This window comes from Rattus norvegicus, chromosome 7 (assembly GCF_036323735.1).
Source record: "Rattus norvegicus strain BN/NHsdMcwi chromosome 7, GRCr8, whole genome shotgun sequence".
In the NCBI taxonomy this organism is placed as follows: domain Eukaryota; kingdom Metazoa; phylum Chordata; class Mammalia; order Rodentia; family Muridae; genus Rattus; species Rattus norvegicus.
Genome location: NC_086025.1, coordinates 52,918,742 through 52,936,139, shown reverse-complemented (window position 1 = coordinate 52,936,139; position 17,398 = coordinate 52,918,742). Strand labels below are relative to the sequence as shown.

At 37.5% G+C, this 17,398-nt stretch overlaps 1 protein-coding gene and 1 pseudogene across 3 annotated transcripts in view; one reads left to right on the top strand and one right to left on the bottom strand.

The window, feature by feature from the left end:
* Zfc3h1 (zinc finger, C3H1-type containing) overlaps positions 1–17,398 on the bottom strand; it is a 56,339-nt gene that overhangs the window by 14,616 nt on the left and 24,325 nt on the right. For all 3 annotated transcript variants that reach the window (XM_039080126.2, XM_039080127.2, XM_063264419.1), the window contains 15 exons: positions 15,850–16,059; positions 15,518–15,682; positions 13,576–13,713; positions 12,942–13,063; positions 12,461–12,610; positions 10,994–11,168; positions 10,377–10,508; positions 9,446–9,988; positions 9,242–9,351; positions 7,909–8,040; positions 7,689–7,810; positions 6,719–6,820; positions 6,393–6,512; positions 5,077–5,260; positions 1,143–1,329 (listed from right to left, as the gene is read on the bottom strand). In XM_039080126.2, coding sequence (XP_038936054.1) covers positions 1,143–1,329; positions 5,077–5,260; positions 6,393–6,512; positions 6,719–6,820; positions 7,689–7,810; positions 7,909–8,040; positions 9,242–9,351; positions 9,446–9,988; positions 10,377–10,508; positions 10,994–11,168; positions 12,461–12,610; positions 12,942–13,063; positions 13,576–13,713; positions 15,518–15,682; positions 15,850–16,059 — 2,592 coding nt within the window. The remainder of the gene's footprint in view (positions 1–1,142; positions 1,330–5,076; positions 5,261–6,392; positions 6,513–6,718; positions 6,821–7,688; positions 7,811–7,908; positions 8,041–9,241; positions 9,352–9,445; positions 9,989–10,376; positions 10,509–10,993; positions 11,169–12,460; positions 12,611–12,941; positions 13,064–13,575; positions 13,714–15,517; positions 15,683–15,849; positions 16,060–17,398) is intronic.
* On the top strand, positions 2,396–4,245 carry Hnrnpa1-ps42 (heterogeneous nuclear ribonucleoprotein A1, pseudogene 42; annotated as a pseudogene).

Sequence of the window (17,398 nt, the reverse complement as noted above, 5' to 3'; positions counted from 1 at the left end):
AGTTCAGGGTTGAATTCCCACCAAGCACACAGCCCCTCACAATGGCCTGCAATTCAGGCCCAGAGTTCCCCACAGTCTCTGGCATCCAAGGGCACCAGGCACACAAGGGGTGCACAGACATACACTCATGCAAAACACCCATACATGAAATAAAAAATAAAAGAGCATCTGTATTAGAAATGTAAGACACCCTAAAGAACAAACAAATTTAAGGAAGAATGCTACAATTTTTGAATATGCCTTTCTCTGGAAAAGCTTGTGGTGATCAACAGCATCAACTCTAGATTGTTGGATTTGGAGAGTCTTTGCTATCCAAAACTATAACAGGTATAAGTAATCAATTCATGTATTAAGAGGCAATATGTTATCCCAAGCTTTGAGTTTCAGATCTGAGGCATGCTGGCCCCATAATACTGAGGAGTTTGCCACAACCTAACCAACACAGGAAATCCTATCTCAAAGTAAACAAAGTAACTTTGATAAATCTGTTTATGGACTGGAGATATTACTCAGTAGTGATGTGGGTCTTATCATTTATAAGGATCTAGTTTTAAACCCCTGCTGATTTTGAAACAAACAAACAAACAAGACAACTGATAACGCGTTCATCAGGCGTTACCTGAATTTAATGGTTCCTGAGTTCAGTAGACAGAAGTTCAGAAATTAACAAACATGAGTCTATTTCACAGATCTATTTAAGTTTGGATAAGAAAACTATTCTCTCAAAGAAAAGTCCAGTACTAGCAGAAATTACAGGTAAAACTTATTTTCATAAACAGAGATTTTTAAAAATTCTAGCAATCATAATTTTTCACAACCAAAGAAATTTAAAAGAATAAAATTTTTCATGTTTCTGAAACTCCCTTAACTTTGTCCAAATAGAAACTATATAACAATTTTTCTAATAACTTTCTTTAATTAATATACTTAACAACCCAATCATGTCTTCTTTAAATATTTCTCTTGTATATTCAAAAATCTATCCCTATAGAGAAGTGACAGGAACCTGAGAATTGGAGACATCAATCTACACAGTGATAAAGTATATAGTCTTTTAAGCTACCTACCAATTATTAAGATGGCCCCAAGGAATAATGACCATAGCATACATCAACCACATGGCTGACATCTTTTCTACTTACAGTACAAAAGCTTTGATAGTCAGGAGCATACTCAACAGCCGTTTCACACATTTCCTGCACCTCCTCCTTGGTCCCTCTTTTTGAGAACAATCTGAGGTAATGACACCAAATTTCTGGATTGTCTTTATTGTTTTCCAAAGCTCGAGCCAGTACATTTAAAGCAGAATCCAAAGATTCTGAGCACAATCTGTATGTTTAAAAGAAAGGGCAGTGTTCACTGTAAGAGGCTGAGCAGCTCGGGCTGCAGTTCAGTGTAACAGCACATGCTCAGCAGACACATGGCACCAGGCTCAACACCAGCAGTGTAAAACACTCAAACACTTAACATCTAAGCAGGCTAATCAAATAAACCAAACTAACAATCTACTTTCTACTAGACCTACAAGAAGCCAAGATCACTATGATACAAAGTATTTAATTGGGATTTTAAATCATATCTGTCAAAGCCAAAAGGTCCCGATCTCCCATAGACTAAATAATTTCTTTTAAAGTAGATATTCTCTGTAAGCATTTACCACAGATAAAAACCTAGTATAATAAAAGTATTTTAATTATCGACTTCAAATGTGTTCTACACGTTCATACTCAGCAATACCTTTTATGATTTATACTGTTTGAAAACAGGAAAGTTAAACAACTCTCTCTCTCAAGGCCAGCTACTGCCAGCATAAAATATCAAAGCTTTCAATATAATAGTTCTTTTCAGCTCTAAGGCTTGCTATCTCTTAAAGAAGATAATTCTTTCAAGAGCCTACTCATAGAGTAATGTATAGTTCCTTTGTCCTTTACTCAATGAGTCAGACAAGAAAGCACTGTAACTTACCCCATTCTCATGGAAATGACACATAAACAAGTTAAAAAAAGACCCTTTTCAGGTATGTGTGCTTTCTCAGCACTCTGCTGCTGTTGTCTTATTTAACAGGTTTTATACTAAGTTTTAAGATAGGTCTTTCCCAGGAGACTGCTTTTTAATAAAAGAAACTATTATACTTTAAATTTACATTATAAAGATTATTTCTAGCTTGCTCTTTACTATTAAAAGGCAGAAGAGTATGAAACTTGTAGCAGAAACTACTAGCTGTGAAATATATAACTTAACCACCCATGGAAAATAGACCACTTCCATCAGAATTTTAAAATGGCTAAAATAAACTTAAATCTCCATTGCAAATTAACCTAAAATTTAACCTTCCCATCCTCATCATAATTTTACTAACATTTTCACCCCCTTTTTGGATTTTGAGAGAGGGTTTCACTATGTAGCTTTGGCTGGCCTAGAAAGAACTCACTACATAGACCAGGCTGGCCTAAATCTCACAGAAATCCAACTGCTAGGATTAAAGATGTAATCCATGTACATCAAACTTCAGTATAATTTACCACCTATTATGCACTGAGCCATAAACACAAAAGGAAGTTCTACTCTTAAAAACTTTTCTACTAGGTTTACAACAATAGAATACTTTTGGCTTTGTCAAGAAGTAAACTAGGGACTCAAAACCAAATATGGTCTTCCTCTTGGTCCCATATTGAACTCAAGTTGGAAGAGGTGAGTCCGGTCTCAAAATGGAGGGCCACGATCCAAAGGAACCAGAGCAGCTGAGGAAGATGATTATTGGTGGTCTGAGCTTCAAAACCACAGATGATAACTTAAGAGAACATTCTGAGAAATGGGGCACACTTACAGACTGTGTGGTAAGGAGAGATCCTCAAACAAAACATGTCAGAGGCTTTGGTTTTGTGACCTACTCTTGTGTGGAAGAAGTGGATGCTGCAATGTGTGCTTGGCCACACAAGGTTGATGGACATGTGGTGGAACCAGAGAGAGCTGTTTCTAGAGAGGATTCTGTAAAGCCTGGTGTCCACTTAATGGTGAAGAAAATTTTTGTTGTTGGTATTAAAGAGGATACAGAAGAATATAATGAGACTACTTTGAAAAGTATGGCAAGATTGAAACCATAGAAGTTATAGAAGACAGGCAGAGTGGAAAAAGAGAGGATTTGCTTTTCTAACTTTTGATGATTATGACACAGTTGATAAAATTGTTGTTCAGCGGATGTAGATCTCTCCTTAGAGACACAGCAAGAATACAGCAAATACATAGGCGAATGCCAGCAGCAAACCACTGAATTGAGAACGGGACCCCCGTTCAAGGAATCAGAAAGGACTGAAAAAGCTTGAAGGGACTTGAGACCCCATATGAACAACAATGCCAACCAACCAGAGCTTCCAGGGACTAAGCCACTACCCAAAGACTATACATGGACTGACCCTGGGCTCCAACCTCATAGGTAGCAATGAATAGCCTAGTAAGAGCACCAGTGAAAGGGGAAGCCCTGGGTCCTGCTAAGACTGAACCCCCAGTGAACGTGATTGTTGGGGGGAGGGTGGTAGTGGGGGGAGTATGGGGAGGGGGACACCCCATGTAGAAGGGGAGGGGAGTGGGAGGAGGATGTTGGCCCGGAAACCAGGAAAGGGAATAACAATCGAAATGTAAATAAGAAATACTCAAGTTAATAAAGATGAAAAAAAAAATTGTTGTTCAGAAATACCATACTATTAATGGGCATAATTGTGGAGTGGAAAAGGCCCTTTCTAAACAAGAGCTGCAGTCTGCTGGGTCACAGAGAGGACATAGAGGTGGATCTGGCAACTTTATGGGACGAGGAGGAAACTTTGGTCGAGGAGGAAACTTTGGTGGAAGAGGACGCTATGGTGGTAGAGGTGAAGGCAGTAGGGGCAGGTATGGAGGTAGAGGTGGTAGACATCATGGATTTGGAGGTGATGGTGGCAACTATGGTGGTGGTCCTGGTTAAGTAGTAGAGGAGGTTATGGAGGTGGTGGACCAGGATATGGAAACCAAGGTGATGGATCTGGTGGTGGTGGAGGAGGACATGATGGTTATAATGAAGGAGGAAATTTTGATGGAGGTAGCTATGGGGGTGGTGGGAACTATAATGACTTTGGAAATTATAGTGGACAGCAACAATCTAATTATGGACCCATGATGGGGGCAGTTTGGGTGGAAGAAGCTCAGGCAGTCTATGGTGGTGGCTATGGATCTAGAGGTGGAAGTGGTGGACATGGTGACAGAAGGTTTTAAAATAAAACAGAAACAAACAGCTACAGTTCTCAGCAGGAGAGAGAGCGAGGAGTTGTCAGGAAAGCTGCAGTTACTTTGAGACAGTCGTCCCACATGCATTAGAGGAACTGTAAAATCTGCCACAGAAGGAACGGTGATCCATGGTCAGAGAAGTCACTGCAGCTTAAACAGGAAGCCCCTCTTGTTCAGGATGCTCACAGCCACAGTTTACAAAAGTGCAGCCACTGACTAATGCAATGAGTATCAATTAGATGTACATTCTGAGGTCTTTTATCTGTTGTAGCTTTACCTTTTTCTTTTTCTTTTCATTACATCAGGTATATTGCCCTGTAAATTGTGGTAGTGGTACCAGGAATAAAAAAATTAAGGAATTTTTAACTTTTCAAAAAAAAAGAAAGGAAGAAAGAAAGAAAGAAAGAAAGAAAGAAAGAGAAAAAAGGAAAAAAACCAAAATCTCCCTCTAATTCCAGTATCTGAGAAGTAAAAAGAGGAGGCCCTGCTCAAGGGCACCCTCAACTATACAGCAGGTACACCAATCAACATTACATGAGACCCTGCTTCAAAAAAGTAAAGCACTGAACCAGGCGTGGTGGCCCACACACGCAATGTCAGCACCAGGAAGTCTGAAGCATGGCTGCATGGGCCACCAAGTGAGGCTCAGGCTAGCCTCTGTTACAGTGAGACCCTGCCTCAAAAACAAAAGACCCCATTGATAATAGTAAGAAAACCTGATGACCATTGGTGAAGTAAAATAATGAATAAAGATATAAACCTAGTGACCACAGGTGACATAAAGATATAAATATTTCATAATAATTTGAAGCGACCTACCCCTCATTTTGATTCAAGTACTTGTATGCAAGCTTGAGCCAAAGCTGTACATGTGATGGATTTTCGAGTACACTTGCTTCTAAGTTAGCAATGTCATCAGTTTCACTGGTAAAATACCTAACATCATCTGGAGTGACAACAGTGTCCAGAGCTGGAACATTTATTTGGTTCTCTGGTCGGAAGGCTGTAAGAACAAATACCATTAATTTTCTATCTTCAACCACTCAAGGAAAAAACTTTGTTCTCATCCCTAAAGATTCTAAACATCCCTAAACATTGCAGGTAATGACAGGTAATCAAGTGATTTTCAGCTCTAAAGTAAAAGTGTCAGATAATTAACCATCCAAACCTAGACACTTCTAAAAGAAAAAAATATTTCAAGCATAAGGAAAATAAGAATAAATAGGACTCAGCTAATAAACTAGAAGTATGGTGTGCTGGTAAACCATACTAAGTTTATAATGCTAATTATGTTAAGTTTAAGTGATCATTCACTTATAATTCACTGATAATTGAAAAACTGAACTAACAGTTAAAATGCAGATATGGTGGTGCACGCCTATAAACTCAACACTCTGTAAGTAGAGGCAGGAGGATTAGGTGTTCAAGGCCAGCCTTGGCTACATGAGACTTTGGCCTGAGGGAGGAGGAGAAGGGGAGGAAAACCATATATTAAGTTAAAATTTACAAAATATTTCTTCTACATCTCAACTACAGAACTATTACACAAACATAGATAAGCACATGAGTCTACCTAGACCTCATTATTAATCCACAAATAGTGAAAACTAGAAATAAGAATGAAAGATGTACTCAACAAACACACAGACACACACACACACACACACACACACACACACACACACACGTTTACTGCATGTCAGAAAATAAGACTCCAAAATAAAGCAATAATGATGTTGTTGTTGTTGTCGTCATCATCATCATCATCATCATCATCATCATTTTCATGTGCTGTCAAGGACACAGGCAAAGCAGTGATTTCCAACTGAGGCTGTGTTCACCCCACCAAAGCATGTTTGCAAATACATGAGACATCATACTTATTAAAGAGTGTTCCTCCCTTTTATTGGGCAAAGAACAGTAATGAAAACACCCTGCAATGTCAGGATCAATTCTGCACAATGAATATTGAAATGAATATTACTGAAAACACAAAGGGCATCACATTTAGGACAGTGAAAAATACCAATGATACAAGTTTAAGAAAACGCATTTATAAACTAGGCTAAAACTGTCAGTATCCTGACGGCGAGAACACAACTGAATAATCCTAGATCTCAAATGGCGTGACTTACCATACTTAATTGGTCCTGTAGACTGCTCATCGTCACTACTGCAGCTATTCTCTGATGCAGGTTTTCTACAAAACTTGGGCTTCCATTTTCTTTTATCTTTGTAAGTCGTAAATGGAGGTGCTAACAGAGATAGAAGATATTGTTAATTTATGTAACTAGTATTTTTTTTATTATTTTAAAGACTTTAAAAGAGCTACAGTTATTTGATCATGGTAGGAAAAGACAACATTCACTTTAAAAACATAATGTTAGCCTGCAGTCATACAGAAATGAGAAACACACATGTACACATATGCACATATACACATACATACATACATACTTACTATGACCTTTACTTTCATTAACATTGCTAACAAGGAGAACAGCCATCTGGTCCATTGACATTCGGTCTTTGTTTACTCCAAAAAGTTTTTCAACATATTTTTCTGAAAATAATAAGGATACTATATTCATTATGAAAATGTGGCTGCAATAACTGTGCTAGTGAGAGATTACAAAGGAAAGAGTAAGACTTAAACTATGCATAGCACCAGTCAGTACCATCTATGATCTATCAAAAAGGAAAACCTATGGTTAGCTTAATTACTCTGACAAATCCTTCCCACCATACCATAATATAAACTAGGGTTGGCAGTTCGGAAACTAAAATGAACTACATTATTAAGTAAAAGTAGAATCCCAAATGAAGAAAGACAAAGTAATTTCAGTGGATAGTGATGTTTTTAAAAAACTAGTAAATGTTAATTCCTTAAATCCAAAAGACTTATTATTTGGCACCAAAATCTGTGGAGAAATTCAACAACAGCAGTGTACAAGTGTTTGCTAGTAATCCAGGATTTCTACATCAAATTTTATTATTTTTTACTTCACTACAGGATTTAAGAGGCTAAACCCATATTGACTCTTAGTCCCAAGCTTTTGAAACCAGCAAAGGAAATCAAAAGGCTACGCTAGAATTAACAGTAAAATATCACACAAATGTTATATATTTTCTTCTTAGCTAAACCACTTAAATGACTAAAACACTTTCTATAACAGCAATGATCTGTTAAATCTCTCTCTGCTGTCAGAGCTACTGGCCAGCACTTACCATTGAAGTATGACTAGTAAATAAAGTGTGCCTTCATTTAAACTTCCCTTTAAAAGCCAATTAGTGGTCAGTGACTACTGTTTTCGATAAGGCAGATCTAGTAAGTGTCATGGGTATGTATTAAATTATTAGTTGTTTAAAATACCATAAGCTGTGCATGATCATTTTAAATTCCCTAAGTTCAATACGAACTCTTTACAAACCTGTTGCAGAAGCAATTTCCTCATCAGTGCTGGTCTCTGAACAGCCAATCAAGGATAGATTATATGACAGAATGTCCTGGAACAACTGTTTCCGGCTAAGTGTATAGTCTTGTACATGCTGCCTAAAATAAAACAAGAGCACAAAAGATAACTGTGTGCTTTCCAAAATCAAGGAAATGTGGCTTTCTCTAGAAATTTCTTTTGAATAAATACTACTCACCACTGACAATCATCATCATTACATGTCCCTGCTAAGTCAAAACGGCAGAAACACTGATCTGGCTCAATCATATTGCTGTACGACACTGAACTTAGGGGAAGTTTTTCCTTGGTTCGGTAGTAAGGACTAAATCTAGAAAAAGAATGGATAGGCTTGTTAGGCAGATGGATAGAAAACTAGACATCTTAAATTTTTCTTTCTCAGTTAAGAGTTCTTTACCTGCTTTCTAATCAAAGAAACACTAAAAGTAACTAGAACAGCCATCATACAAGTAACAGAAATAAGCTGCTTTTGTGATGGGCAAATGAGAGACGTCATGTTGGAAACCGAGTGAGGCAGTGCACAACTGTTTCTCAGCATTTGGGGGGCTGAGTTCAAAGAAAGCAGAGCTAACACAGGGGGTCTCCATCTCATTTAAAAACAACAAAACAAAAAACCCCACACCAGACTTGGGAAGCATTCAGAGGTAGAGCACCTGCCTAGCATGTATGAGGCCCTAAGTTCAATTTCAAGTACAAGTAAACAAACAAACTTCAAAACTACCTATAATATAGAAAAAATATATAAATACTACTATATTCTAACACCTTTGTCCCCACCACACAATAAAATGCTGTCCACTGGCATTTGTCCACATTACACAGCCTGTATGAATGCCAGGCTATGAGGCTGCCCTACCTAGTAAGTGCTCTGCAACGCTGTCATAAAACCACACCCACTCAGCAGTCACAACATCTAGCATTCTGAAAATGTGGTGGGACACTAGCCACCTTAGAACATCTAGGTCAACATCACAGAGGCTGACCAACAACAAATGAAGAGTGCTCACATTAAAAATCGTCCCTGAGGGGTTGGGGATTTAGCTCAGTGGTAGAGCGCTTGCCTAGCAAGCACAAGGCCCTGGGTTCGGTCCCCAGCTCCGAAAAAAAACAAAAAAGAAAAAAAAAATCGTCCCTGACCAGGAAGGGCAGCATACACCTATCATCTTAGTGCCTGGGAGGCAGAGGGCTGAGGATTACTTTAAGTTTGAGGCTAACAAAGCAAGTTCCATTTCAGCCAGAGCTGAGTACTGAGATTTTATCTTGAAAAATACTTATAAATCAATGAATAAATAAAAATTTTCACAAGACTCTGTTCCTAAAATACTTAACAGAAACCTAGAATTTGAACCCATAGAACATGCTAAGACTTCCTTTTTGATAGGATTAGAGGACAACAGCAATTCACAGTTTTTTCTCCTATACTTGTTTTCCAGTGACCATAATTCAACTGCTTTTATTAAGACAGATTTAAGAGAAAGCATTAGGAGCCAGGGTAACTATCTCTTCTATACCTGTAGGATTTAAAGACTAGAAGAGGGCTCTGGTAAGGTCTAAATGGACATGGCTTCACTTCTGTTGTTTTACTCTGTGCTGTAACAAAATCCACATCCACAGAGATCTCCTGCAAAAGAACAACCGAAACCACAATAATTCCAAAGACAAGTGAGGCATTAAACAAACTCTACATTTTATAGAAAATATGAAATGCCACTTACCTGACCATGCAAAATGTTTTCTGTAATACCTGTGGTAGTTTTTAAAATCAACTGTTTTAAGCTGTCAGCTTTTGAATATAATTTTTGTAATTCCCCTATTTTTAACCCTAGAAAAAGTTCTGGCTTTTCTACAGTACTCTTACTGAGTTTGTTTACACACTCTTTGTTAGGTGTGTCAGTGTGCTTAAGGTTGGGTTTAGTGAAAGAATTGGACTCCAGGAATGATCTTCTTCGTTCTCTGTTCGAACCTGACAAAACTTCATCATCAGCATCATTTTCTTCTGTGTCCAAGGTTAATTTATCCTGTGTCAGATCATGAAGGGAGGGTTGAGGTAAAGAAAACTCAGGTTCCTCTTCCACAACGGGAACAAGGTTTTGTTGTTCCTTTGCTTTGAGGGCTCTGGCTTCTTTTAACTTTTGAATTTTCAAGGCATATTCATATTCTAGCTTTTGTAATCGTCTTTTTTCCATAGCAATTAACTCTGCTGAATGCTTCCTTGGACTTGATACTGGAGAATTATCCAGTCTCATCATTTTGTTTGGCTGTGGGAGAAAAGTAAATATTTTATATCGTTTTATGCAATCATACACGATTGCTTACAAGATAAGTGTGGTATCACTAGAATACTATACCAACACTATAAAACCAAACTGATAACGAGAGTGAAACAATTTAGCAAGTCAACACACGTTTGCAAGTTAATCTGTGACCAACAAAAACTAAAACCAACACAAAATAAATTTTAAAAGCATCCAAAATATAAGAATCATTTAAAAACAAACTCTAGATTATACAGATTGAATAATAATATAATCTGTTCTCTCTGAAGTTGAACCAAAGTTGGAATTACTTTATACATCTCTTAGTTTAGAAGTACCATTAAAAAAATAAAAGCCCTGCTTTCCAAACATTCTCCCACAGGCAACTTACTCCAAGGCGATCTTGCTCCAGTTTGCGTTTCCCTAGTTCTTTACTAGCCACCGCCTTGGCCCGAGCAAGCTCTTCTCCATACTTCAGAGTCAAAGCTTTCTTAATGGTAACACGCTGTTGAACTCTATGAATCTGAAAATAGAAAGCATAAGTTAAAATCTTCTGAAATATCCTCTCAAACACAACAGCTTTGGAGGTATTCAACTCAAAGTAAAAATATCCTAATAGTATGTCTCAATAAAAGACCATAGTTACATGTATGCTGATGGCTTAGGTTCAATTTTTCTCCCTTTGTTTTAGAGGAAAAACAAAAATAAACAGGCAAGCAAACAACAAAAGCAGCCTGTGTAAATATATAGTACTAGGTTTGGAGGAACAGCTCAACAGTTTACTGATTTTCCAGAGGACCCCAGCACCTGAGTCCAGCAGGCTGACAATTCCCTCTAACTCCAGCTCCAGAGAATCCAATGCCTGCCTGACTTCATATGGCAGACACCAGACACACACACACACACACACACACACACACACACACACAGAGGAATAAAAGCAACACTTTTTAAAAAACACAGTAAACATCAGACTACAATATTTAATTTTTAAGAAAAGAGCATTACTTGTTCTTGGAGCTTCTTCAAAAACATCCTGTTAACACTGAGGATTTTCTCTGCTGCCTGAAGTTGTTCTGTAAGTTTTGTAATTTTTGCTTCAGCATTTCGAACAGACTCTTTCTTCTTGGCTTCTTGCAATACTAGATTTTTTAAAACTGATTCATCTTTAATCAAGAGAATCCTGAGTGGTAAATAACAAAAGTCTTATTTTTTTCCTAGAACTAGCAGACTAACACCATCAAAACAGAAAATTTTCAAATTAATAACAATAATGTATTTTAAGAATTATCTTAAATGCATATAATTTGAAAGATACAACTGAAGACAAATCCTACATGTTAAAAAATATAGTTTAGCAGAAGAGAAACATCCAAAACCTAAACACCTCCAAATATATCATGCTCAGAATGCTTAATGTCTGCCGTCTGGTTCAGAAGGAAAGAGCATGAGTTTTACAGTGCTCCTGGTGCTTTTAAAAAAAAAAAAATCACAATTACATTAATTTTCATGATTCACAAAAAGAAGGCCTAGGGTCTGAAACATTAGAAATGAGGCTATGAACATGTATTCCTTTTCCTTAAGGACCTCCAGATGACTATTTAAAAGCTTGCCTTTAAAAAGTTATGATGCTATTTAAATATAGACAATTCTAAGAGTTAATTTAGGAGTACAGACAGCATGAACATTACTCATTAGACCAGAGAGTAACTATTTCCAACAATCAAGTCCACTTTCAGTAATAGAAGTACATTGGATAGTAGAACATACCTCTAATTCCAACACTCCAGAAGCAGAGGCAGGAGGACTGCCACAAATTTGAAGCCAGCCTTGTCTACTACACATCAAGTTCCAGTTCAGCTAGGGCTACACACACCTCAAAAATAAACAAACACACGCGTGCGCGCACACACACCGCTCAATGTAAGTTATAGAAATGTGCTTTCTCTTAAAAGACAAAAATATGCTTTACAATGAAGACGTTCTAAAAAAAAAGGTCATCTAAAAATTGACGATATTCTAAACAAATTCAAAGTTCTTAAGGTTATAAAATGAGGAAATTCACAAACAATTTTAGCAATGGATAAGCTTCAGTGTGACAACCGTCCTTAAATGTCTTGGTGTCTCTTATTAAAATATTAATTAAATTCCTCTGCATAAATGTATGAGTCAGTAGAACGAATAACTGCTATAGTCCTAGCAGGTGTAAGAATCTGTGATCCAGGAGTTGCCAAGCACCTCCCGTGCCACATCCACACTCTGTTCTCACACCTAACTAATCCCTGTATGAGGATTTTAAGACCCTAGGGAGGAGAGGATGGTACATGTTTGCCACTGATCAGGAGTGGGGAGACCTGTGGTGGGAAAAATTGTAATCCTATAGTAGTTACGAATGACATATACAAATATAAATATAGATAGATATATATCTCCCAATCTAGGCACATATTTAATCAGACACTGAATAAAACTCACTTGTGTTTTTTAAGCTTTGCTTCTGCATCTGCAACTTGCTTAGTAACCATTGCAATTCTACCAATCCCATCCATTTCCACATCTGAGTTTGCTGGGGACGATGAACTTGTCTTCAGTTGATCTGATTTGATCAAACGTTGTTTCTCACGACTAAATTGAGAGAGGAATTAGGCCAAAGAGTAAACCAAAAGCATTTTCTTTAAAATGTACTTTTGTGAGACACATGTTAATGACACTGACTGTATAACCAGTATATGGACTTGCCGTTTGCACTCAGAACTAACACGGCGGCTCTTGTGTGCTCCCTAAGCTGTCTGTATCTCAGTGCCTCACTGCATTTAGGGTAACGGATGACTGACTCCCTCTGTATAAACCATAACATTAACTCGATAACTAGGATAAATTCAGAGTCCTGGCTTATATAGGCAAAAGAAACTTTAGCAGAAACTACCCTCAAGTGAATCACATAAGACTGACTTACTTAGCAATCTCTTCCTTTAACAATCTATACTCAATCTTCTTTTCTTCAGGCAAAGCTTCAGGTGTTCGCAGGGGGTCATTTTCTTTTTCAGATTTTGGAGGTACTTTGGGTTTTGAAGCTTGCTAAAAAAAATAATAAAATTTAATTTAATTTAATTTAATTTAAAAGAAAGCATTTAAAGTCTTATCCTCACTCTTCTTTTGAAAAACTAAACTGGCCAGTTGTCAACTACCCAATTACATAATCTACCTAGGCAAAGCTATTCCTTAAACTACTGAAATAGAAAACACCCTGAAAGGGCTTAAACACTATAGTTTTTTTTCTAATTGAAAACTGGTGTTTTAGTTAATATAATACAATGCTGAACAACATTTAGTTTCCCCTGTACACAAATGAACCCACTTTACTATTCTGAAAGTGAGTAACTAGAAACACAAAGGCAATTTTGAAACAGTAAAATCTACCTCATCAACAGGCACTTCACTACATAAGTGTCAAAAGCACAAATACTGTTTCCACAAACCATTGTACTTAAAATGCCTGAACTCTATGGTCTAATGTTTTCAGAAACAAAATTAACTTCGATGATGGCTAATACACCAACTGTCTTTCAACATTAATTATAGCTCATTACCTCTGCAGTTCGTCTTGCTTCTTTGATCATGGACTCTAAGCCACCAAAGACACTACTGGTTGACTTGGAAGCTTCTCCATCAGACTCACTATCATCTGAATCATTCAGGGTTACAACCACTGATTTATGTTTTGGAAGCTACAAAAGCAATGTATTTGTTAACCATGGTAATAAATGCATTTCTTTGTTTTCATTTAAAAAAAAAAAAAAGTGTCTGGGGGCTTTAAGAGCACTCACTGTCTCTTCTTCCTGAGGTCCTGAGTTCAATCCCCCACAACAACATGGTGGCTCACAACCATTTATAATAGAATCTGATGCCCTCTTCTGGCATGCAGGCATACATGTAGGCATACATACAAACAGAGCACTCATACATAAAATAAAGAAATCTGGGGTTGGGGATTTAGCTCGGTGGTAGAGCGCTTGCCTAAGAAGCTCAAGGCCCTGGGTTCGATCCCCAGCTCTGAAAAAAAGAACCAAAAAATAAATAAAGAAAGAAAGAAATCTTCAAAAAAAAAAATGTATCGGTCTGTGTGTATGGCACATGTGTATGCAGCAGGTGGCCTTGGAGGTCAGAACAGTTAGAGCTGTTTTGAGCAGCATAACATAGGTGCTACAACCCAAACTCATTACAGAAATAGCAAGTACTCTTTTTTTTTTTCTTCTTTTTCTTCTTTTTTCTTTTTTTTTCGGGGCTGGGGACTGAACCCAGGGCAATAGCAAGTACTCTTTACCACTGAGCAAGCTCTCTCCAGCTCCCCGGGAAGAATATTTCAATTCTTTTCATTATTCTTTGAAAATTAAGTGTATAGCTTCATATACTTTTTTAGACTCTTTCTATATCAACACACAAAAAAATAACAGGCTCCACCTAGTATGTGGTGGCATCTTCTGATTACACTCTATTATATCCCCAATATGGGTTATAATCCAAGCATGAAACACAGTCTACATTTTCCAGACATTACAATAATCACTTCAATAATTTTTTTCTTTCTATAAAGAAATATGCTGCCATCTGAATTAACTCAACGAAATCATTTACAAACTTTGTAGACTGACTACAAATACAGGGTGATTGACCAAAGTTAGTCATCCTATCAAAGGAAAGATTTCAGCTTGACTTTCCTCTATTTATTTTCTTTTAAAGTCATTAGGAAATAAGATTTGTAAAAGTTTCATTGCAACCTTTATCTTCTAGTGCTGGGGACTGAACCCAGAGCTTTATATGTATTCAGGAAATCACTCTCACCAAGCCACATCCCCAGTTCTTGTTTTTTTGTGCAGACTCATTTACACAGCCCAAGTAGAATTCAAACTCAAGCTTCCAATAACTATATGCCACCTGACTCAGATCAACTCCTTAATGAACATCCTAAGTAAATCTTCCATTACAGTATGATCTCTGGCTGAAAATATGAAAAAGTTATTTAAAAAATGAGCCAGGTGGCTTGGTGCAATTCCTACTACTCTGAAGGCCAAGGCCTGCCTGTGTAACTTAGTGAGATGCCCAAATTTAAAAAAAGAGAGAAAAGGTTAGGGATATAGTGCTTTGGTAGTATGCTTGCATGTTATGGGGGAGGGTCTAGGTTCAATTCTCAGTCCTATTAAAATGTTTTTAAAAAGCAAAGAATTTTTAGGTATTTGTTAAAATTGATACCAGAAAAGGCTGAAAATGGACCAATTTAAGTTCTTTAAAAAGAGCAGAGCAAAGAATAACTATGACACTCTGAGCAGAACACATCCTCAAACACACCATCACCAAATTCTACCAATCTTCAAGGGAACATACTGCTCTTACTTCAAACTTCTTTAAAGTTTTTCATTTATAATTATACAAGTATTTTTGTATATAAATGAACTAGGTGGTAGAGACAGGACAATAAAAATAATTCTAATAAGCTATTTGAATAAAAGTATGAAGTCTTATGTTTGTTTTTACCGAGATCACAGTTCGTGGAAGACGTGGTCCTCTGTGAAACTTTGGATTCTGTATCCTAGGCTGAGATACTGTATTAATACTGACTATTGATAGATTGCTTCTTGACAAAGGCTGAGAATTGTTCAGAACTGGAGGTGAAGGTGGGTCGCTATTACTGGATGCCTCCTAATAAGAAAAAGATGAACATTTCCAAATAATAAGACATGCCTGTCACCTTTAGACATCTGGAGCAAAATAACATGAGAAAAACCCAGCAGCCCTGAAAGAGGCAGCTGAGAGCATCCTGAAGCTAGGCGCAAGGGCACCACCTAGAGGGGCAGGAAGTACATTACCTCTGGCTTAAAAGCTCTTTTATTTGCTAGAGATTTAAGTAGTTCTTCTCGAAGGAGCATTTCTTCCTCCTCTTCTTCATCAGCAAACGGGGGCTTTGGAGGCTGCTCTGGATCTTCAGGTGGTAGAGGTGGCAAAGGCGGAAGAGGAGGTAGAGGGTCGAGAGAAGCACACAGGCCTTCCCCAAACGGCTGGCTCAGAGACGGCACAGACTGGGTTTTAAAGAAGAAATCATTTAAATTCAAATTTTATTAACTTCAAACATCTCTGAAGAAATACTAAATCAGAAAAAGTAAACTTTTATTTAGTTGTTCTATGTATACTGATGTAAATGTTATATACATTCAACTCAAAGCTAGTGCAGAATTTAATATTCAACAATTAAAATGTTCCTTTGCAATTACAACCTTTGAAACATTATAAATTTCACAGTAATTACACAGATACCTCTGCTCCTGCCCCTATCTACAATTAAAATTCTAGACAGTAGAAGAATTCAATTAGACAAGGTCATTCTCTTCAGATCAAATCAAGTTATTTAAAAAAAAAAAAAAACAGTAAAACTGGGGTTGGGGATTTAGCTCAGTGGTAGAGCGCTTGCCTAGCAACCGCAAGGCCCTGGGTTCGGTCCCCAGCTTGGGGGGAAAAAAAAAAAACAGTAAAACTAAAATCAGTAATGTATTTAAGTTAAAGTATGTATGTATTTGTAGACAAGGGCTCACTGTGCAGCCCTGACTAGCCTGGAACTCACTATGTAGACCAGGCTGGCCACTGAGAGCCAACTTAGAGAACCACCTGCCTACTCCTCCCATCCCCTGGCATGTATTATCACACTTAGGGATAAATTTTCAAAAGAATAACAAATTAAAAAATTTTAGTAGTAAAACTTTTCATGTAGCATTAAAATTAAATTACAAATCAAATGGATAAGAGAAAGACCTCGGAGTACCTACCTGCCCACCATCACTTAGAACCCTGTAAAAATGGCTTCTTAGAGACTATAGAGGGAAATGGATTTTTATCAATCCCTTAGTTTAGATGTTTTTGCTTCAAAGACTTTCCGATAATCCCTACACTTTAGCTCATTCACCCCTCATTCCTAAAAGAAAACATTTCAATTTCCCTTACCATAAACTCCCCCAGAAGATACCAAACATTTACCAAGAAGTTTTTCGATGGTTGAGTTCTCTTACCTAGTGGGGGATACTGTTTACTCTCTAGATCCTTGCAATCTAGAAGTAACTGCAGAACCTTTATGATTTGTTTTTTTATTTTTAAATGAGATGCTGCTGGCCCAAGTTATGGCAGGCACCTTTAACCCAAGTAACCCAAGAGCAGCTGATCTTTGAGGCCACCATTCTCATCTAAACATCAAGTTACAGGCCACAGAGGAACAGAGTGAGACCCTGTCTCAAAACAAAAACAGGGTGATGGATAGATGTTTAAAGATCAGTGCTGGCATGATGGCTGAATGGGTCAAAGCAGGTCCCTACAACCCAAGTTGCAGAAGAGGAACAAAGTAGTACTGTGATCTCCACATGTGTGCTTGTA